Here is a 23048-nt window from a genome sequence, read left to right as displayed (position 1 = left end):
TTCAGCTTCCCTTCTGCTATGCTCCTGCTCCACTTCATCTTTGACATTCCCACACACACTTCATTCCTGTTTTTTGTCCTTCCTCTGCATCTTCCCCAGACATGCGTTACGAAATGGACGACCCTCGAGGACAGGAAGCCATCGAGTTAGTCGTCTCCGGCCACGAATCTCTCCAAGGTCCAGTCTTCCTCTTCGACCTCTTCCCTTGGCTTCTTAAAGTCGCCCCTCCCTTCCTCAAGAAAAAACTAGGCTACGATAAACTTCAGCGATGGATGGAGCGAAAACTGGATAAAGTTTCTGTGAGTACACATGAAGGTCGGTTATATACTGAGTCTCTTGGTGGGAGATATAGGTTAAAGCTTGAACTCTTTATTTTCTCAACGCTCTGGGCTACACAGAACACAGAGAGTTTAGCCCAAAACGTTAGAGAAATGAACGTTTCGGGCTACACAGAACCCATCTTCAGAGAGTGTAGCCTAGAACGTAAAAGAAAATAAAGATCTGAAGCTCTGTGTCTACCTCCCATCCAACATTTCCACTTGTATTGGATCATCAATTTGTTAAATCTCCCTTGTCATTACTTTTACGTTGTGGGAATGGCTCAGCCTGCTGATGTGGGTGTGGGAGTGGGTTATCTATGCACAATGAAATGTCACACCTAGTTACAGGTTACGTTTACTTGTAATAAAAGTAGCAGTGATTAGCATTCTTCTTTCTTCTTGTTCCTTTTCATTTTTTTCTCCTCCTCGTTTTCTTCTTCCGCCTCGTCGTCGTCGTCGTCGTCGTCGTCGTCGTCCTCCTCCTCCTCCTCCTCCTCCTCCTCCTCCTCCTCCTCTTATTTGTCTTCTTGTCACAAAGACATGATATGGACAGGATGTGGAGTTGCAACAATGTATTTTTATGCCACTGAGCTACGTGAAATAAGTTGCAAAAGGATGAATCTCTGGACCAAGTTAGAAACAAAGCAAAACAAATAGTACAATATCGAACTGGATAATTGTGGATAGACAAATTAACAAAGACAGGCAACTCAAGGACATTTTAACAAGGACAGGCAACTCAAGGACATTTTAACAAGGACAGGCAACTCAAGGACATGTTAACAAGGACAGGCAACTCATGGCCATATTAACAAGGAAAGGCAACTCAAGGACATGTTAACAAAGACAGGCAACTCATGGCCATATTAACAAGGACAGGCAACTCAAGGACATTTTAACAAGGACAGGCAACTCATGGCCATATTAACAAGGACAGGCAACTCAAGGACATGTTAACAAGGACAGGCAACTCATGGCCATATTAACAAGGACAGGCAACTCAAGGACATTTTAACAAGGACAGGCAACTCATGGCCATATTAACAAGGACAGGCAACTCATGGCCATATTAACAAGGACAGGCAACTCATGGCCATATTAACAAGGACAGGCGACTCATGGCCATATTAACAAGGACAGGCGACTCATGGCCATATTAACAAGGACAGGCAACTCATGGCCATATTAACAAGGACAGGCAACTCAAGGCCATATTAACAAGGACAGGCAACTCAAGGCCATATTAACAAGGAAAGGCAAGTCAAGGACATACCGTATTAACAATAACACACAACTCGAGGCATAGTTTGGTGTTGCAGGAGGTGCTGAAGGATCACAAGGACACACTGGACCCGTCTCACCCCAGGGACCTCATAGACCAGTACCTGATAGCGATGGACCACACCAAGGGAGAGGCAACGGACGCTCCATACACAGGTGAGTTTAAGTACCACTGGAGGCGTCGTGACACCTCTCCCTAAGTGGTTTATTTAATGGTGAGACCATGTATGCCCACGACTCAAGTGAGGTTAAAGGCAGTATTCTAGGTGGCTTAGGGGGTATCTAGGACTGTTCCTGCACAGTACGAAAAGTGGTACATATATAATCCTATAACGGTACATCAAAGGTCAAAGTCACAGGGCAAGGTCAACCTAAATAATTTTTATTCTATTTAGATCAAACTTTATCGAAGGGTTGAGGACATGGCAAGAATAAATGGATTTAGTTTTGTGTACAATCAGTTTAAGATCAAAGTCACAAGCCAGTGTCACACAGCAAGGCCAACTCAAGCAGTTTTGATCTTATCAGAACCAAACTTTAATTTTTTATTTATTTATTACATTGTCAGAATGCAATGAGAACTGACTAACTGTTTGCAAGGTTCAAGGCTATGATATCCACACTGCACTTGGACATCTTTAATTTTGCCAAGTATAATTTTTTTTTTTTTAAATAAATAACAGAACGGAGGAAGGAAAAACAAATGGGTAAAAAAAATAACCCATACACCAGATTACTGGTGTCCTCTGTTCATAAAATATCTGTAACAGTTAGACTTGAACAGTTGTGGGTTGAAATTTGGAGGAAAACAACACTGGGGAAGCGAGTTCCAGAGAGATGCAGTTCGGGGAATGAAAGAATTCTAATAGGCAGAAGTTCTGCAATATGGTTGAGTGACATTCCAGTCAAGAGCGTTACCAGATGCCCGTGTAGCACGAGGGAAGGCATGGAGAGGTGGCACCATGGATGCAACTTCGTCTGAGCATTTGCCAAAAAAATATCTGTAAAATAATGCAAGGGAGGCAACATTCCTTCTTACTTGCAGGGGAGGTAGTTTGTATATAATGGCAGGGTTGTTAATGATTTTAACAGCTTTATTCTGAATTTTGTCTAGTTGTCTGAATGCAACCTCTCCACAACCATTCCACAAGGGTGAGCAATATTCAAGCTGAGAGCGCACATGACTCTTAAAAATAATAGCCAACTGCTCATCGGCCAAGAAGTTACGGACTCTGTACAATAATCCAAGTTTCTTTGAGGCGGTTTTAGCAAGTGATCTGACATGAGAGGTCCAGCTGAGGGCACTGTTAAGTGAGACACCAAGAATTTCAATACTTTTGGAGATGGGAATATTAGTAGCACTGAAGGTAATGTACGAATCTGGCAATATCTGTCTATTAGTAAACTGTATATATTTAGTTTTACTAGCATTAAAAGAGACAAGGTTGTTTTGTCCCCATTCACTGATTGTAGATAGATCTTGATTTATGGAGATAGCTGTACTGAGTTGAGAGGTAGAGATATTAGACTTTGTAAATGGATGTCTGAGTGTGAATGAACTATGTAGTGTTGAGTCATCTGCATATGAGTGAATGGGATTGTGAGTGACAGATAAGAGATCATTAATATGAACCAGAAATAGGGTTGGCGCCAGAACTGATCCCTGCGGCACGCCAGCGTTAATTGAGTGGAAATTCGAATATACGTCATCTACTTTTACTCTTATTTTCTTGTCACTAAGATAAGAAGAAATCAATGGAACAAAAGATGTTAGTCCATAGCAAGGGAGTTTGGACAGCAGGGAACGGTGCCATACTCTGTCGAAAGCTTTAGAGATATCAAGAGCTACTGCATGAGTTTCTCCAAAAAGATCAATTGATTGATGGATGGTATGAGTTAAGAGATTGAGTATGTCAATGGTGGAGATTTCGTGGCGAAAACCGTATTGTCTATCACTAATTAAGTTGTTGGATTCAAGATGTTTAACAATATGCTTATTAATTAAAGTTTCAAATACCTTACCAAGAGAAGATGTGACAGCTATCGGTCTGTAGGTGGAGGGGTCAGACGAACTCCCTTTCTTCGGAACTGGGTGGATATTGGCTTCTTTCCATGAATTTGGGAATAATGAAGTACGTATGCATAGTCTGAATAATTTAGCCAGGACAGAGGCAAGTTCAGGGGAACACTTTTTCAAAAACAATTGGCGGAATTCCATCTGGGCCTGGAGCTTTGTTGGTAGGTAAATTGTCTAGCATGGATTTTACGTATCTTGTCTGTATTTTAAATGGGGCAATTTCGGGCGAGTCAAGTTCCAGTACTGAGACATTCTGGCTGGTATCGTCTATGGTAGAATTTCTGGCAAAGGTACTAGCAAAGATATCTGCTTTCCCACGTGGATCATTTGTAATATTGCCATCTGAAGATTTAGCTAGGCTCAAATTCTAGACAAATAAGTTTCTCACTTCAAATTTCCTTTCTCACTATTGGATTTGCATGTAATATTAACTGACTTGCGGTTTGCTGAGATCATCAACACCATATCAAGATCTGTATTTTCGTCAGTCAAGGAAGCTCCCTGACACCTCATCCTGAGTTATTTATTTTTGGATACAGCTGGGTAACATCACTTTGTATGTTAATTACGCTGAGTATGTAGGTATCTGAAAGACTTAAGAGAAACAGAAGGGAATGCCAAAGAGTAATAAGCAAAATAAGCTGCTTGGGAAGAGGTTTTAGGCAGCTTGCTCAACTGACGAGAAGATGGACCCAACTTTCCTCTGAACAGTACCAGAATATTCTGCCTACATTCAAACCACCGGTTATCCTTTTCATATTTTTCAGAGTTGGATTTGGGTGTTATGATTATCAACTTAATGTTTGCTGGGATTGAGACTGCCATATCTACTCTGTGCTGGGCAGTGCCAGAATATTCTGCCGACATTCAAGTCACCAGTTATCCTTTTCATACTTCTCAGTGTTGGATTTGGGGGTTATGATAATCTGTGTCATGTTTACCCGAACTGAGACCAGTATAACCTCCTCTGAGCAGTACCAGAATATTCCTCTTACATTCAAATTGCTACTTATCCTTTCCATATTCTTCAGAGCTGGATTTGCTTACAATGATTATTGACTTACTTGACGCTGGGACTGAAACCACCTTATCCACTGTGCGCTGGGCAATCTTGTATTTAGCCAAGTACCCGGAGGTGCAGGCCAGGGTGCAGAAGGAAATTGATCAAGAGGTCCCAAGAAACAGCTTTCTCTTCTACAATGAGAGGAACAAGTAAGTGTAATTTGGTGGTAGAATCTCACTGTCTCTCTCTCTCTCTCTCTCTCTCTCTCTCTCTCTCTCTCTCTCTCTCTCATAAGATACCCAGTTCCAGCTTTCCATATGACTCGCCAATGGGCCATGTAAGAACATTAATTTTGGTGATACAACTATTCTCTCTCTCTCTCTCTCTCTCTCTCTCTCTCTCTCTCTCTCTCTCTCTCTCCCCAGACTACCGTACCTGGAGGCAGTTATTCATGAGGTGCACCGTATTGCCTCTGTGGTCCCTTTGGCCCTCTCTCACGCCGCCTCTGCAGACATCATGCTGGACGGGTACCTCATTCCCAAGGTTAGTGACCGTGATTCGAATCCTGGAGACCCGTATTCTCGGAGGCTCCGTAGTACCTTTTCCTAAGTGATTTATCATTCTTATTACACCTTTAACACTATATTGTATTGTATGCTATTTATATAATTTCAGTATCGCAGCAATAACACATAAATTTATATTGAGGCATTGTGTACAACATAAATCAGTAAGAAACAAATGTTGTGAAATACCCGAAGCCACTAAGAACTGCCAGGAAGAAAAGTAGAAAAAGTGGGTAAAAAATAAATAATTCATGTTATTAAAGTACTGTAGTTAAGGTGAAAATAAGGAAAAATCTTTGAAAACGCACAATATCCACATTATTACGAGTTGTGATGGATATGATGGCATTGCTTTCAGTTTGTGTGTGTGTGTGTGTGTGTGTGTGTGTGTGTGTGTGTGTGTGTGTGTGTGTGTGTGTGTGTGTGTGTGTGTTAGCACGATAACTTCGCAACCACTCAAGATTTCAAAAAATTTTATAGGTGTGTAGTAGGGATGAAAATCTCGGACGAATTCGAAATTGGTGAAGGTAGGTCAAGGTCAGAGTCATATCCCCAGCCGCGCTAGATATGTATCGGCTCGCGGCTGGTGTGATTCCCTCCTTTGGGGTGCCTCTAGTTATTATTATTATTATTATTATTATTATTATTATATTTATTATTATTATTATCATCATCATTATTATTATTTATACCAGGGCACAGTGGTTGTCCCTCACCTGGAGTTCTGCCACAAGGATTCACAGATCTGGGAACAACCAAACGAATTCAACCCAGACCACTTCCTCAACCCAGACGGCTCATTTAACAACAGGAAGGAGGGGTTTCTGCCATTTGGAACTGGTATGTTGATGTTAAGGAAACAAAAGGCAAAGAAAATAGTCATTTTCATCGTCATCATCATCATCGTCATCACCGTCACTTATCATTATTGATGCTATATTATTATTACTTTAACTTTGCCAAATATTTTTCATCATTTTCCAGCTTATTTCTTGTAGTTTTAGTGAGTCCGGAAGTGCAGCAGTGTGTGACTGAATGGAATGACGTGTCATCGAGACTGATGTGGGTCTATCTATCTATCTATCTATAGCCCGACGCCCTAATCCCGCAAAGGGTGGCCGCAGACAAAACGCCTCCAAGTCATTCTGTCACCCACCATTTGACTCCCCTCCCCCCAACTCACCCCCCCTCCCTCATATACCTCTCAACTCCATCCCTCCACCTCATCCTCGGTCTACCCCTCCCTCTCCCTCCCTCCACCTCACCTACATACACCCTCTTAGTCAGTCTTTCATTCTGATGTGGGTGAAAGCGTAAATTGAACGTGAGTTGTGGGTACCTGTGAAAGCATATGGGCCTGGTAGTGAAAGGGATAGAGAATAGAGGGAGTCTTCCTGGGATGATGTTGATGAGTGTCTACAGAGAATTGGAGCTAATGTGAATGTGGTAATGATGGGAGATCTGAATGCTAGAGAGAGAAATGTAGCAGTTGAAGGTCTAGTTGGTATGCATGGTTTGCCTGGAAGAAATGAAAATGGGGAATGAATGATAGGGATGTGTGCTGAGCGAGTAATTGTGACTGGAAATACCATGTTTGAGAAGACATATTTATAGGTATACATGGGTGAAACAGGAGGGTGGAAGGGTTGTTGATAGAGTACTGAACTATGTGTGTTAAGGTTTGTTAATGCCCCTTGACGCCAGTCGTAGGTGAATTCAAAGGCCTGGAGTCGTTTTCTGATAACACATTAAGCACCGCCGTATATCTTCACACAGCAGCTGTGGACACCACCAGTGTCCAACCCCAGACCATTACTAACTACTCGACTCTCACTGGCTAGGCGGTGGTGCGGCCACAAAACTCATGGGTCAGCAAAATTTGAATCAAGCCAGACATAGCAAGAGCTCACAGACATAGCAAGCGATAGCAAGCGCTCAGTGGCACCCTACTTGGATCCTACTTACAAATGCTTACATACGATACTTACACACTACATATTATTACAAATGGTTACAAACAATTTTCTCCCGCATTTTGTGTGTCTCCTGACACGGTGGTGGAGGCATTAAGTCATAATGTGGCAAGAATGCAACTGGACAGAATATACAGTCAACTGGGACTATATTTGAGTATAATAATAAAAGGGATATTACTACATAATTTAAGAAGTTGGATGTAAGAAGGGATTAATATATTTACAGTACATGGCCATGTTGGAATGGTAGAGAAGGTTATAAGTACTATTAAATACAAAAGTCTATCTATCTATATACCTAGGCTGCTTCCACCAAGGAAAGGGAGGTAGCCGAGACAGGACGACAATCCATTTACCCATCCATTCAAACACATTCATTCGCATCTTAGCCCCAAAGGGGAGAACGGACAGATCCTCACCGCACCACACCACACAAGGGTCAACTGCGCAATGCAATCAGTGACATCCGCAGCAGGGCCCGACAGCAGAACTGGTTTACCCCTGCCACATCATAACAGACCCATCCCCTTACCCGCACCTGACCTGACTAGCTGATCAGACAAAAGTAGAATGTAAATAATGTACTATCGTGGTACAGGCCACTAATTAACTATGCACCAGGTATATGACAAGCGTATTGATAGTAAGTACCAGTAATCACAATAATACCTCTATTAGAAATATAGTAACGGAATGCACCACTTTATACACTCCAGTTTATCTTACATAGAATGCACTGTCAGATATTCACTTCCCTCATCTCATTTTTATGTCACTAGTTTTCATTCCCTTCACTTACTGTATAGTAATTATAGGAATATTATTACATTTTGTTTCAAGTAGCTCAAATTTCAATTTTGCACCGGGATTTCTTGTCGTTTCTTTTCTTCAAACTGATCTTCACATTTTCACCAATCATAATGAGTGTTACTTAGAACTACCAGTTACCAGGTCTTTTGGTTGTCGCACTAACCTTGTTGCTACACGGATCTCATGCAACCTTTTGTCCATTCGCTTGACACAACAGTACAGGATACATACAATTGCAATAAAACCTAGAAGACATAAGACCACTGGAGGAAATACAAAGACTGGATGTACCCAGGAGCGGTTACAAGCTGAAGAGAACTGGTTCATAATGAAATTAGACTGATTCAGAAAGTTCAACATACGTAGGTTGTCTGATGTGATGGAAAAATTGTCTCTTGGTAGATGGAAGGTAGTATTAATAGGTTTGAAGATATATTTGTGGGAGCGAAGTGCGAAGTGATAATGTGTAGCACGGGCTATTCCAGACTCAGACTTTACTGTACAGTAATCAGGGGCCTTATATAAACCAACTGCGGATAGTGAACGGACAGGGGTTCCTGGACAAGTAAGATTGACAGGAGTTGAGACACTAAAGAAACAGCAGATGTGATTTAGACAAGCATGGTGTTTCTGGCTTTTGGGGGCAGGAACAAAGGTACAGACAGGTTGTACTGAGAAGTTACGGACTAAGGCAGATTCGCAAGGAGCAACTCTGCCAGGAAAAATTGTTAGGAGGTACGCAGCACAAACTCGAGAGTTGGGTATGAGAAAGGAACATTTGTCGGGGTCACTTGAGGAGATGAAGGCAATATAGAGATGATCATGGGAGAGAAGAAAGTACTCTGAAGAGACAGAGGCTTGTACCAGGGAGTTATTGTACCAGAAGGGAAAAGGAATGATGTGAAAGAGATCGAATGTGATGGAAGAACGAAGAGGAATATGAACAATTATATCTTTAGTAAGGAATGTTGCCTCTAGGATTGGGTAGTAGTGTTCTAAAGTGGAAAATGAAATCACAGGAGACAAGCCGAAGGCTGAGTGAGCCCATTCCAAGGTAGAGCGAAGGTCAGAGAGTGGTACTAAATCTAGGGTGAGACGACCATCAACAGCATTGACTAAAATACGAATTAGGTTAGAAACTTGGGAGACAAGAGAATCCAGAGAAACCTGCAAATTATCTACATGTAATTTTACATATATCAACTTTGAAACAATATTTACCTTCGATACTTCACGCTTAAGAATTGACGTAAATTTATTTAAGGTATTTGTAACATCATTTAAATGGTGTGTCATCTCTTGTAGCATAGAATGTTGAACATTTAACATCTTTTCCTGGGACTCTAGAGCATTTGCTAATTGAAATAAGTCTTCCTTAAATCCAGAAAGGTCACGAGCAGTTGCTACACCAAATAATCCGCATAGAATTTCTCCTTCAAGATCAAAAAGTCCACGTTTCACTCGTAAGCGGCCCACAGGCGTTTGGTTAGGGAAGGAATCTGGAGATGGCTGAACTGAAAATGAAGATAATCTAACTTCCAGCAGATGGGCAGGTAGAGTGGGTACCAATATGTGTCTGTGGGATGTTGATTTTTAATATCTGACAGGAGTCCCTGCAGGTCCTCTAGTTGATGTGCAAAATCAGGCAGGGCGATGGCCATGGCGGCCAGCGGCTCTAGGTCGTAGTGCAAGGAGACTACATCATTCACTACCATTACCTCGCCTCCTGTCCCAACCAAAGCTCCGGGCCGTATGACACCATCGTCCTCACCCGATCCAGACCCGACCACAGTCAGCACTGTCAGCACGTAGACCCATAGCATCTTTCCTATAAAATGAGTTGATGTTAGAGGTGATGTTAATGCAGATGGTAACGACAGTGTGAGATGATAGCGTTATGCAAGAGACTTAGTGGCAGAACGCAATTTGGCACGATAGTTATTAACAGTAGGGGAAGGTTGAACAGTAGTGTCAGAAAGAGGACTTAGAGAAAAAGAAGGAGGTTGAGTAGGAGTTTGTTGTGGAGATGTGGTCTCTCTTAGTGGCTCCTCCGAGACTATGCTTTTTGATGCACGTTTGAGATCATCTGCATGCACCCATGTCGTCTCTGCCTTATACGGATCTCTTAATTCGAATTTATTACCTTTACAAGATATGACATGGAAGGGATCCAAGAATTTACTCTTTAGTTTTGAATCTCTGTCATGATCTAGGGCAAAAACTAAGTCACCTACTTGGATGGTAACATCTGTGGCAGCGGCATGTTGGTTACGTACCATCTCCTCATTTGTAAGGGCCAGATTATCCTGAACGTATTTATGAATTTTCTGGAAGTTGGATAAGTGGACTCGCATGTAGTTATCGTAGTTGTAGATCGGATCCAGTTTGGATTGCGACAGTGAATAAGGTAGTCTTTTGTCAAAGCCATAGATGACAAAGAATGGTGTTTCATCAATTGACTTTTGATGGATGAATTAATTGAAGCAGCTACCTGCGGATCCACTCGTCCCAGGTGGAAGTCTGATCTCCCACTATGTGATGCAGACTCTCCAATATCTTCCTACTCTGGTGCTCTACAAGGCCATGCAAGGCTGGATGTTGGGCCGCTATATTGCATTTTTAAATTCCGTATCGACGAAAAATTTCTTCCAGTACTTAATTATTGAACTCTGACCCGTTATCAGTTAAAATTACTTCTGGTGTTGTGAAAGGGCAAATTACTGAATTAACCCGTACAATCCCGCCGTCGGCATGGTGCCGACAGTACAAAACGTCTCAAGTAATCCCAGCGACATGATGGTGCCGACAGCAAATTTTGAGCGCTGTAGCACGTTTCTAACGGCTTCAATCTAGCTAATATTTTGCTAAAGACTAGCTTAATATTTTGGCAACATTGTGCACTAGCACTTGTAGCACTGAGTGTGGTTCTGCATTGCTGGGTAACATCAGTGTGCCACTGTCTGTCACATTGTTAGAATCTCGCGAAAGTCATGCCATTTTTCCACCTCATTGGGATGGAGGAGGCGGTTGAAACTATCACAAGGACCCTCTGTCCCTTCATTTAGTGATTCTATAGAAGATGAAGACCTGGATGACTCCTCTGGGGAGGAATATGAGCCAGTGGAGAAGGATATTGAGAATGAGGATTCCCCCATTCTCCTCCCCCGTTCTCTCTCATCCCGCCCACCTGGGTGGGAAAACGTAGCTCACGGCTTGGAAAACTGGGCTAGAAACACTATGCATGACCATGCTGCACTTATTTCTCCTATAGGGAGTACTTTTTTTTTTTGCTTTTCCTTCATTTATGTACTATTGGATTGTTTTATGCAATATTTTTTTTTTCTATTTTTGGTCCGGGATTGGGTGGGTATAAAATTGCAAAAATGCCTGGTATGGTATGGGTTAATAAAGGCATGTGCCACTGCATTAGCAGATTTCTCACGCAATGGAACTAAGATAACAAATCTAGAGAAATGATCGACTACCACTAATAGATAGACGAAGCCAGATTCTGTACGAGGCAGCTTCAGAAGATCATGAAAGACAGTTTGCCAAGGTTTTGATGTTACCAGGTACTGCAATATAGAAGCAGGTTGACAGGTTATCCCCTTATGAAAGGCACATGATAAACATGCATCGCAGTGTGCTTCTATATCCTTTAGCATAGTGGGCCAATAATATGACAGACGTGCTTGCCATAAGCTTCTGTCTTTGCCAGGGTGTGATGCATGAGGGGAGTCGTGGATTAAATGAAGGGCAGCAGGAATTAAGTCCTTTGGAATGACTAATTGCTTAACTTCGCGATGAGGTATGTTGTTACCTTTCAGTGCTGAGTGTTTATAGAGCAATTCATTGTTGAGGAAGAAATCAGATACAGGGATTGGTAACTTTGGCAAGAAAGAATCATCACCTAATTCTAGAAAATATATGACCTGTGATCATATAGGGTCCACACACTGGAACCTATGTAGTGTGTCATAATTGAACGCCAAGTTTACATCGCAACCGGTTGAGACTGTGGCTACATGCCGCGAGAGGGCATCGGCTACGACATTGGACTTCCCAGGAACGTATTCAAATGTCGGATTATAGTCATTCACAGTGACTGCCCAACGTGCAAGTCGACCGGTAAGGTTACATCCCCAAAACAGGTCACATAAGGGAATATGGTCTACTTGAATGCGAACAGGATAACCGTAGATGATGTCGCGGAAATGTTTTAGAGACCAGACCATGGCAAGGGCTTCCCAGTGAGTTACATTGTAATTCTTTTCTGCAGAGTTTAGCACACGGCTGGCATAGACAATGACACGTTTCTTCCCTTCGGAGTAATTTTGCATGAGAACAGCACCTAGGGCTACTCCGGAAGCATCAGTACAGAGAAGAAATGGTTTTGAATAATCAGGGAATGCCAAAACTGGAGATTGTGCTAGGGCATTTTTTAGTGTTGTAAATGCGGTTGCCTGTTCATCAGCCCACACAAGAGATGCATCCTTCTTTAGCAATTTTGTTAAACGCGCAGCTATCCGGGCGTACCCCTTAATAAATCTGCGGTAATAGCCACTAAGACTGAGGAAACTGTGTACAGCATCGGTGTTGGTTGGAGCTGGGAAATTTGTCGAGGCTTTAACCTTGTCATTTGATGTATGAATTCTGTGAGCGTCAACAAAATGTCCTAGGAATTGGAGTTTTGTACGTAAAAAGTCACACTTTGATAGTTTGGTCTTAAGTCCAGCTTGTTTGAGTCTAGTGAACACTTTGGCCAATTTTTCTAAGTGTTCTTCCACCGAGTAACTGGCGATTATGACATCATCTAGATAAGCAAAAACTGAATGACCTATCATGCCAGCAAAAACTGTATGAAATAGCCGCATGAATGCTGATGGTGCATTTCTCAAACCGAATGGAAGTCTACGGAACTGGTAATGCCCGAATGGTGTACTGAAGGCAGTGATAGGAAGAGATGATTCCTCCATTTCCACTTGCCAGTAACCACTTAAAAGATCTAGGGAGGAGCAAACACAATTGTTTTCACCTAATGATTCCAGCAAATTAGTGAGTACAGGAACTGGAAATCTGTCTGGGACAGTCAGCGCATTCATGCGTCTGTAATCTATCACTGGTCGTAACTCACCACCTTTCTTTGGAACCAGAAATAGTGGGCTGTTCCACGGACTATCAGAGTGATCAATGACCTCATTATCCAACATGTCCTGAATAAGATGATCAGCTTGTTGACGTTGGCTGTGCGGTAAACGGTAGGCAGATATATATACTGGCTGAGCTCCGGGCTTTTTGACACTTTACTAATTCTGTCTTGTCCATATTCTCATCGGGTAGGGCTATGACTTCACGATAGTCTCGCAAGAGATTAGGTAAGTGACTTCTGTATTCTGGGTAATCACTCTGTTTCACATGAGATTCAAGATTAGATGGAATGTTGGTGGACTGAGTAACTGAGCACACATCGGCAACAGAGCGTGGGAAATCTTGGCACACACGTACGGCTGCTGGGTATACCAAGAAGTCACCAATCTGTGTTCCCGTTCATTATTTAAGTGGAGCATTAGTACAGTTGGCTAAGTACAAGTAGCATAAACCATCCTCTAGCACCGTACACAACGTCGACTCATAAGCTAAGCCATTCACACAACACGTCTCAGGTAAGGTTAGTAAATCCACTCCTGCTTTCGCACCAACAACACGAACAGAGACTTTGGTAAATTTATGCGGCAACAAAATTGTGCACTGATTTGTTACTGCATGACTTGTCTCTGCGTGTTGTAAAACATTATTCACACTATGTGAGGTAGTTAAATGAGACGTGTCTGAGTCGGCAAATGTGCCACTGTTAGAGGGGTTGATACGATCCACAGTTGAATGCTCAGAGGGTGTAGTACTAGATGGTAGTGAACTTGGCTGTTCAGGTAACGGTGTGTGTACCTGTTTACTCTCGAGTAATGTTGAAATCACGTGAGACTGAATAATGAGTTTGTCTGGGAAAGTACCGGACGTGGATATTCCATGCTAGATATTGGGAAACCATTGATATCTATGGTACGAGAAGCAGGGAGGAGAGCAATAGCTTGTTGAGCCATTGTTGAAAGCCAGTGACAGTGTCCGCTGGATATTTAAGATCATTAGTGACATGAAACTCCACATCTAAAGGTCTCAAGGCTTTATCAAGTTGTACTTCTAGTGTGATCTTTCCTTTGACCTGAAATTCTGAGCCATCCATGCCACATAGGCAGGAGCCCAACTCTTTTAGTTGTTTCCTTAAGGTTGTCTAAACAGATATCTGAGATCAGGTTTACCATAGATCCAGTGTCCATAAAGAAAGAGCTTTGCACCCCTTCACTCCATCCTAGAAAGATGTTATAGGTCCTACCTGGCGAATGGGGAGTTGACTTTCTGTGACCTTATTTTCAGACACAGGTTGTTCTTCTACTATTAGGTTACATTTCTACAATCCGAGCGCTCCTCTTCCCCTGACTGACGGCTCTTAAGGTAACGACACTCGTCAGTGGAGTGAGTTGTGCTATTCTTTTGATATTTGCATGTTAGATGATGGGATCGCAAGGGTGTGCGCTGTCCTTCCCGTGAGTGGAAATGTCTTTTTTTGCGTGCACAGCTAGACTCTCGATGACCTACATTACCACAGTGCCAGCACACAATTGAGGATTGTTTGCTTCATCGCACAGTTGATTTGTCACGACCGCTAGAAGCTGAGCAATAGTGTGAGTGAGACCGATTACTAGGTTTGATTTTTTTAGTTGACCATGAACGACAGGAATCAGATGAAGTAATGCTGATGTGTAGTACTCCCGCAGTACCACTTGCAGAGTGAGAGGCTGGGGTTTAAGAACCGGCCTGGAGAGTAATGTCTGATCCTGACCTTTCTATTATGTCCTTGGAGATGTTAACTGTTTTGCCTCCAGGGTTAAAGCCAAGTTGTAGTGCTATGTGTTTTTGGTTGTCAGAAAGCCATTTAAGAAATCTAAAGTAACCGAACAAATCTGCCAAATTATTTAGTGAAACCATAAGCATTCCATTAATTTCGGCTACCCATTGAGTACCATGGAACAATTGGCACAGCTCTGAACTCGTCGTCCTCATAGTAGCGGCTGCCTCAATTACCTTTTCCGTATTGGGAAGGTACCTTCATGTGCTGCTCCATCTGCTTGAGAAGGTTTGTCAACCCTATAAAAGATGCAGCATTAGCATGTTGGCAACAAAGTTGAATTAACTGTTGGCGACAAGCGTCAAACGTTTGGCAAACTTTGAAGTGCCCCTCATGAATAGCGGCTCCTATTAGTGACCTGCCCTGATGCCGTCGACCCATCAGGTAAGAAACTTTCAAGGGTTCAGTTGCGATTTGCCGATTACGAATGTCATTTTCGACCTCTCTGAGGAAGTCGTAAATGGAAACTGCACTATCCTCTCCTGTAAATTTGGGTCTGTTAACATCATCCAAATATATGGACTGGGGAGGTGGAGGGTTCTGATTCGACATCATAGGAAGAGGGTGAGACCACGAAGGGTGAGGAAGTAGGCACACTAGTAAACTGAGACGGTGTGTGGGAAGCAGTGTCATGGTGGTAGTGGTGTGTGTCGTGGTTAGTGGTGGTGTATGTGTAGTAGAAGGGAAGGATAAAGACTGTGGAGAAGGCTGAGTGGCTTCAAGAGAATCAGTTGGAGAAGATGATAGAGTATCTGGTGTTGATATATCTGGATTTAGGGTAGGAGTAGTAGGGTTACTATAGGTGGTTGTAGGTGTGGGAGGAGTAACAGGAGTAGTCGTAGTAGAAACAGGTAAGGAACTTACGGTTTGTTTACTATAAGATCTGCCACTACGAAGAGTTACTGTACATTATCACCACATACAGGGTCATCTGTGTCACTATCAGATTCAATGGGGGAGAGATCTACCCTTTCAAAAAAGGACATTAATAGAATAGGAAGTCAGTAAATGAAAATCAATGAACAAATGAATGAATAAATGAGAGAATGAATAAATAAAAATATTTATAATATGTGAAGAAATGATTTATATACAATGAAGTGAAAATGAATGCGTTATTTACAGCTGAGCATGAGTATAATAGGGAGAATATGGGATGAAGCAGGAGTGAGTGAACGAAAAATTCTGAATGAATGAAAGATGAGGGACAATGAATGGATAAGAGTAAATGGTGAAAATATCACAATCTATGGAGACAGCTTGGCTTCTCTATAGAAAGGAATCGATTAATGTGATGGAATGAGAATATGCATGAAAATGCAGATAGAAAAATACTTGTAGTAATATGTGTTCTGTGCAAAAGCTTGATGTTGAGTGAAGCTCTCGTATCGTAGTGTCATAGTGTCTCCTCGCCCCGCCAGCATTGATTGGGCAGAGGGGTTCGTGATGTCACTGGGCGGCAGTTAAGCAGTGGGCAGAGCGAGAAGCTGATAGGAGCAGGAGACTGTGACGTAGCTCGGTGTGAGTGGCTACGCTCCTTGGGTGACGTTGGTCTGTGTGGTAGGTGGGGGAACGATGACGTAACGGCATCAGGCGGCGGTTGGGGGCAACTTACTGGAGTGGGGTCTGGGATGGAGTTGTGGGGGCTGAAAGTAACCCATACAGCGCGATAATACAACAGGTCACACAGGACTGGCAGGCGAAGGCAGGTAGTGAAGGTAATGATGGAGGCTTACGTGGCTGTAGTGGTGTGGTGGTAGGAGGGGTGTTGGTGTGGAGGAAAATCCCAAAACCACATCAAAGCTGCAAAGGATGATTCCGTAGTCATGGAAAAAAAACACACACACACACCAAGACTGCTAAAAGGGCTGGAGGCTGGAGCGGAGATAAACTGTGTCATCGTGGGAAGAACAGTAGCGTGGGAAAATAGACACAGCCAAGATTGCTCACAGAAGACGTGAAATCACTATTATCCCACTCGCTTTCCACCAAATGTTAAGGTTTTTTAATGCCCCTTGACGCCAGTCATAGGTGAATTCAAAGTCCTGGAGTGGTTTTCTGATAACATATTAAGCACCGCCTTATACCTTCACACAGCAGCTGTGGACACAACCCGTGTCCAATCCCAGACCGTTACTAACTGCTCGACTCTCACTGGCTAGGCGTTGGTGCGGCCACAAAACTCATGGATCAGCAAAATTTGAATCAAGACAGACATAGCAAGCGCTCACAGACATAGCAAGTGATAGCAAGCGCTCAGTGGCGCCCTACTTGGATCCTACTTACAACTACTTACATACGATACTTACACACTACATATTATTGCAAATGGTTACAAACATGTGGTTGTGTCCAGGAATGTAGAAAGAAGATTGTTGGATGTGAGAGTTTTGAGAGGGGGGTGGAGGTTTGTCTGACCACTACCTGGTGGAGGGAAAGTTGAGAGTAAGTAAAAGATGGGTGAGAGCTAGGAGTGTTAGGTGTGGCAGGGAGGTTTTGGAGGGGAGGGAGTTAGATAAAAGGGAGAAAATGACAGAGTATCAGGAGAAATTGAAAGACGAGTGGAACGCAGTGAAAGATCAAGAAAATGGCAGTGTGGAGGAGGAATGGCAGTTGTTTAAGAGTGCTGTGGTAGGGCATGCGGAAGAGGTCTGTGCTGTGAGACGAGTGGGTGGTGGTGTTAGAAAGGGAAGTGAATAGTGGTGTGAGAAAGTAAGTATGGCTGTGGCTGAGAAGAGACGTGGATATGAAGTTTTACTGCAGAGGAAAGATGAGGTATCATATGAGAGGTATAAGGAAAAGAGGAATAGGGCGAGAAGGACTGTGCATGATGCTAAAGTGACAGCAGATGAGAGGTGGCATAGGTGGACGACAGTGAATTTTCAACAGAATAAGAAAATGTTCTGGAAGGAGGCAAAAACGGTGAGAAAAGGAGAATCTCGGAAGAAAGATCGAGGAAATGGAGAGGATGGAAGGATGTTAACTGAGATGGATGCAGTAAGGGAGAGATGGGCGGAGTATTTTTAAAGATTTTTAAATGTAGAGGAGGAGAGGGAGGCTGAAATTGTGGCAGATGGTAGTGCGCAAGGAATGAGTGTGTTGTGAGAGCTGAATGATTCTTTGATCACAATGGAGGAAGTGCAGGAGGCAGTAAATGAGATGAAAACACGGGAGCTGCAGGTATGGATGGGTGTGCTATGGCATACCTGGAAGGTGGTGGAGCGACTATTGTTGAGTGATTAGCAAGATTGTTGAATGTGTGTTTTGTGAGAGGTATGGTCCCAATTGAGTGGGTATGTGCTTGTGTAGTTCCGTTGTATAAAGGTAAGAGTGATAAGTATGAATATACTAGCTTAAGGAGTATAAGTCTGTTGAGTGTTGTAGGTAAGGTGTATGGCAGAGTGCTAATTAAGAGTGTTGGAGATGGTACGAAGGGAGTGATTGGTGATGTGCAGTGTTGCTTTAGGAGAGGGAGGGATGCGTGGATCAGGTGTTTGCTTTGAGACAGGTGTGTGAGAAGTATTTAGCCAAAGGTAAGGATGTGTTTTGGGCGTTCATGGATTTAGAGAAAGCGTATGATAGAATTGATAGGGAGGCTTTGTGGATTGTTTTAAGATTGTATGGACTTGATGGTAGATTGCAAAAAGGTGTGAAAATTTTTATGTAAATAGTAGTGGATATGTAAGAATGGGAAATACGGTGAGTAATTGCTTTCCCGTGAGAGAGGGGCTGCGGCACGGATATGCAATGTCGTCTTCTATTGCCAGATGCCTCAATCCCGTTTGGGGTGGCCACAAATAAATCGCCTCCACGTCGCCCTTTCCCCCGCCATTTCCCTGCCCTGCTCCCAACTCACACACCCCTCTCTCATATACCTCTCCACCCCATCGCTCCATCTCATCCTCGGCCTCCCCCTCCCTCTTCCCCCCTCCACCTCACTCACATACACTCTCTTCGTCAGTCTCTCACCCTCCATCCTCTCCACATGGCCAAACCACCTCAGTGTATTCCTCATAACGCTTCCTATCACATCCACACCACAACGCTCCTTTATATCCTCATTCGTCAGCCTGTCTCTCCATGTGACTCCACAGGCTCCTCGTATATAACTCATTTCCACTGCTCTCACTCTTGACTTGTGTCTATCCAACAACGTCCAAGCTTCACTTCCATACGTTAGAGTTGGTATCACAATACTCTCATGTCGCGTTGATTGTTTAATATTTCTGTGGATGGTGTTGAGAGACTGACGAGGAGAGTGTATGTGAGTGAGGTGGAGGGGGGAAGAGGGAGGGAGAGGCCGAGGATGAGATGGAGGGATGGGGTGGAGAGGTATATGAGAGAGGGGGGTGTGAGTTGGGAGCAGGGCAGTGAAATTGCGGGGGAAAGGGTGACGTGGAGGCGATTTGTTTGTGACCACCCCGTACGGGATTGAGGCGTCTGGCAATAGATAGACAGATAGTGTTGTAAGGGAGGTCAATGCAAAAGTGTTAGGTGGAGGTCTGAGGCTGGTGAATGATGATGGTAGTGAGTGGAATCTGAATCAGCTGGTGTTTGCGGATGATACTGCACTGGTGGCTAATTCAGAGAAGAGATTGAGACAGTTGGTAGAGGAGTTTGGAAAGGTGTGTGAAAGGAGGAAATTGAGAGTAAGTGAGAGTAATAGTAAAGTGATGAAGTGTACGAGGTTGGTAGATGGTGGGAGGAGGAATATAGTATTGAAGGGTGAGTTGCTTAAGGCAGTAGATTGTTTTAAGAACGTAGAGTTACATGTTGCTGTGGATGGATGAATAGATGCATAAGTGGAAGTTTGAATGAAAGAAATATGAGAGGTGTTGGGAGGAATGAAAAAAGTGTTTAGATGTTGTTCGCTAAGAATGGATGCAAAGAGATGGCTTTATGAGGGTGTTGTGGTACTGACTGCGTTATATTGGGGCTGAGACATGGAATATGAGTGCAGCAGAGAGGAAAAGTTTGAATCCAATGGAGATGAGGTGTCTGAGGAGTATGTGTGGATTGGCGCATATGGATCGAGTGAGAAATGATGAAGTGAAAAGGAGAACTGGAGTTGTGTGGCACATGGCTAAGTTGAGCAGTGGGTGTTGCGATGGTTTGGGCATAATATGGAGAGAATGAATGATCGGTGATTGGCGAAAAAGAAAATTGATTGGATGTGAGAGGTGTAAGGCTGAGAGGAAGACCACAAACAGGATGGATGGACAGTGTGAAGAAAGCGTTGGATGCGAGAGGGATGTCTGTTGAGCAAGGAAGACTGATAGAAATTATTGGAGAGAGACTGTGAATGAACAAATGATGATGCAGCCCTGAGAGGATATTCTCTTGCATTTGGTCTGATCTGCTGATCAGGTCAGGAGCGGGTAAGGGGATGGGTCCATTCTGATGTGGCAGGGGTAAACCAGCTCAGCTGTCGGGCCCTGCTGCAGATGCTAACAGCACTGCGCAGGTGACCCTCGTACGGTATGGTGCAGTGAGGATCTGTCCCTTCTCCCCTTGGGGCTAAGATGCGAATGAATATGTTTGTGTGGATGAGTATATTGGAATTGTGTGTTCCTGTCCCAGCTCCCTCTCTTTCTTGGGGGAAGCAGTCTAGGATATTGACTGATATTTTTCTTGTAGTTCAGAGTCTAGACAGTGCTATGGTTCTCCCCTGTTCCACAGAACTTCTTCATGACTAGCATCCTCTTATGTTAATCTACTGTTATTACTCAGGATTCAAGATCGAGGGATGGCAATTATTGGCCAAACTTTGGTGAAAGGGATATAGTCTTATTGTCATACACTGTCATTATCCTGGCTCTTCTTCTAGTCCACACCAGCTCTTATTCCAGTCCACACCAGCTCTTCTTCTAGTCCACACCAGCTCTTATTCCAGTCCACACCAGCTCCTAATCCAGTCAATACCGCTCATATTCCAGCTCACACCAGCTCATATTCCAGCCCACACCAGCTCTTATGCCAGCCCACACCAGCTCTTATTCCAGCCCACACAAGCTCTTATTCCAGTTCACACCAGCTATAATTCCAGTCCATACCAGCTCTTATTCCAGCCCACACCATCTCTTTTTCCAGTCCACACATACTCTTATTCCAGCCTACACCAGCTCTTATTCCAGTCCAAGGAAACTCATACCCCAGTCCACACTAGCTCTTATTCAAGTCCACACCATCTCTTATTTCAGCGCACATCAGTTCTTACTCCAGTTCACACAGGTTCTTATTCCAGACAACAGAAGCTAGTATCCCAGTCCACACCAGCTCTTACTCCAGCCCACACCATCTCTTATTCCAGCCTACGCCACCTCTTATTCCAGCCCTTATTCCAGCTCATTTTCCAGCCCACAACAACTCTTAATCCAATTCTTTCCAGTTTTTTATTCCAGACCTTATTCCAACTCTTACTCCAGCCTACAGCAGCTTTTATTCCAGCCCACACCAGATCTTATTAGAGTCCACACCAACTCTTATTCCAGCCCACACCAGCTCTTATTCCATTCCACAAGAGCTCTTGTTCCAGCTCACACCTTCTCTTTCTCCAGTCCACACCAGCTCATATTGCAGCCCACTCCAGCTTTTTCTCCGGCCCACACCAGCTCTTATTCTAGCCCACATCAACCCCTTTTCCACCCCTTATTCCACCTCTTATTTTAGCCCACGCCAGATCGTATTCCATCCGTTATTCCACCTCTTATTCCAGCCCACACTAGCTCTTATTCCAGTCCACACGAGCTGTTTTTCTAGTCCAAACCAGCTATTATTCTAGTTCAAGCCAGGTCTTATTCCAATCCACACCAGCTCTTATTCCAATCCACACCAGTTCTTCTTCCAGTCCAAACTAGTTCCTATTCTAGTCCACACCAGCTCTCATTCCAGCCCACATCACTTCTTATCCAAGTCCACACCAACTCTTATTTCAGCCATTTTTCCAGCTCTTATCCCAGCCCTTAATCCAGCTTTTATTCCAGTCCACACCAGCTCTTATCCCAGCCCTTAATCCAGCTTTTATTCCAGTCCACACCAGCTCTTATCCCAGCCCTTAATCCAGCTTTTATTCCAGTCCACACCAGCTCTTATCCCAGCCCTTAATCCAGCTTTTATTCCAGTCCACACCAGCTCTTATTCCAGCCCAATCTCCACAGGTCGTAGGGCGTGCGTGGGGGAGAGTTTGACCAAGGTAGAGATCTTTGTGCTTCTGACGGCGTTGTTGCAGAATTTCACCTTCTCACCGCCGCAGGGAGAGACGCTGAAGACGGAGAGAGAACCTTACCCAACAATTATCAGTGCCCCAAAGCCGTACAGGGTGGTGATTGAGGAGAGGCAGAGTGTGAAAAGGGAGAAGTAAAAGGGAATGAGAGAGGGGAGGGAAAAGGTGTGTGTGTGTGTGTGTGTGTGTGTGTGTGTGTGTGTGTGTGTGTGTGTGTGTGTGAAGAGGGAGAAGTAAAAGGGAAGGAGAGAGGGGAGGGAAAAGGTGTGTAATTCACCGGGTCGGTCAGGATCACTTGATGGTCGTGATCGTCAGCTTTTACCCTCCCGGAAGGGAGCTGAGAGCTCATATAGTCCGATCTAAGGGCAAGGCTGTGACCTTCACACACACACACACACACACACACACACACACACACACACACACACACACACACACACACACACACACGTCCTCTTGCTCAAGGGGGACAGTAACCACCCACTTCGTCAGTGAAACTTTTCGCAACCTGAGCGAGGCGCAAACTCCCGTCTATCAGATGGCAAGTGAGAACGTTATCACTGCACCAGCGAGGTGTGTGTGTGTGTGTGTGTGTGTGTGTGTGTGTGTGTGTGTGTGTGTGTGTGTGTGTGTGTGTGTGTGTGTGTGTGTGTGTGTGTGTGTGTCTTACCTAATTGTTCTTACCTAATTGTATCTTTACAGGAATGAGTCAAGATCGTACTGTCCCGTGTCTTAAACCATATTTATCGTACATATCCTTAAATTTGTGAATTGTTTTGGCACACACTATTTCATTCGGCAGTGCATTCCATTGATCAATTGCTCTGTTTGG

The 23048-nt window shown here is 43.7% G+C and overlaps 1 protein-coding gene across 1 annotated transcript in view; it reads left to right on the top strand.

Annotated features, from left to right (window-relative positions):
• The window catches only part of LOC145397472 (cytochrome P450 2L1-like), a 37751-nt gene extending 15371 nt beyond the window's left edge, over window positions 1-22380 (top strand). The window contains exons 5-10 of the mRNA XM_080270526.1: window positions 100-299; window positions 1640-1757; window positions 4710-4890; window positions 5107-5224; window positions 5943-6087; window positions 22152-22380. Coding sequence (XP_080126652.1) covers window positions 100-299; window positions 1640-1757; window positions 4710-4890; window positions 5107-5224; window positions 5943-6087; window positions 22152-22354 — 965 coding nt within the window. The 3' untranslated portion in view covers window positions 22355-22380. The remainder of the gene's footprint in view (window positions 1-99; window positions 300-1639; window positions 1758-4709; window positions 4891-5106; window positions 5225-5942; window positions 6088-22151) is intronic.
• Window positions 22381-23048: the final 668 nt, after the last annotated feature.

This window comes from Coenobita brevimanus, chromosome 41, assembly GCF_032717465.1.
Source record: "Coenobita brevimanus isolate Jiangsu-jjx chromosome 41, ASM3271746v2, whole genome shotgun sequence".
Taxonomy (NCBI): domain Eukaryota; kingdom Metazoa; phylum Arthropoda; class Malacostraca; order Decapoda; family Coenobitidae; genus Coenobita; species Coenobita brevimanus.
This window is presented reverse-complemented; position numbering and strand designations above follow the sequence as displayed.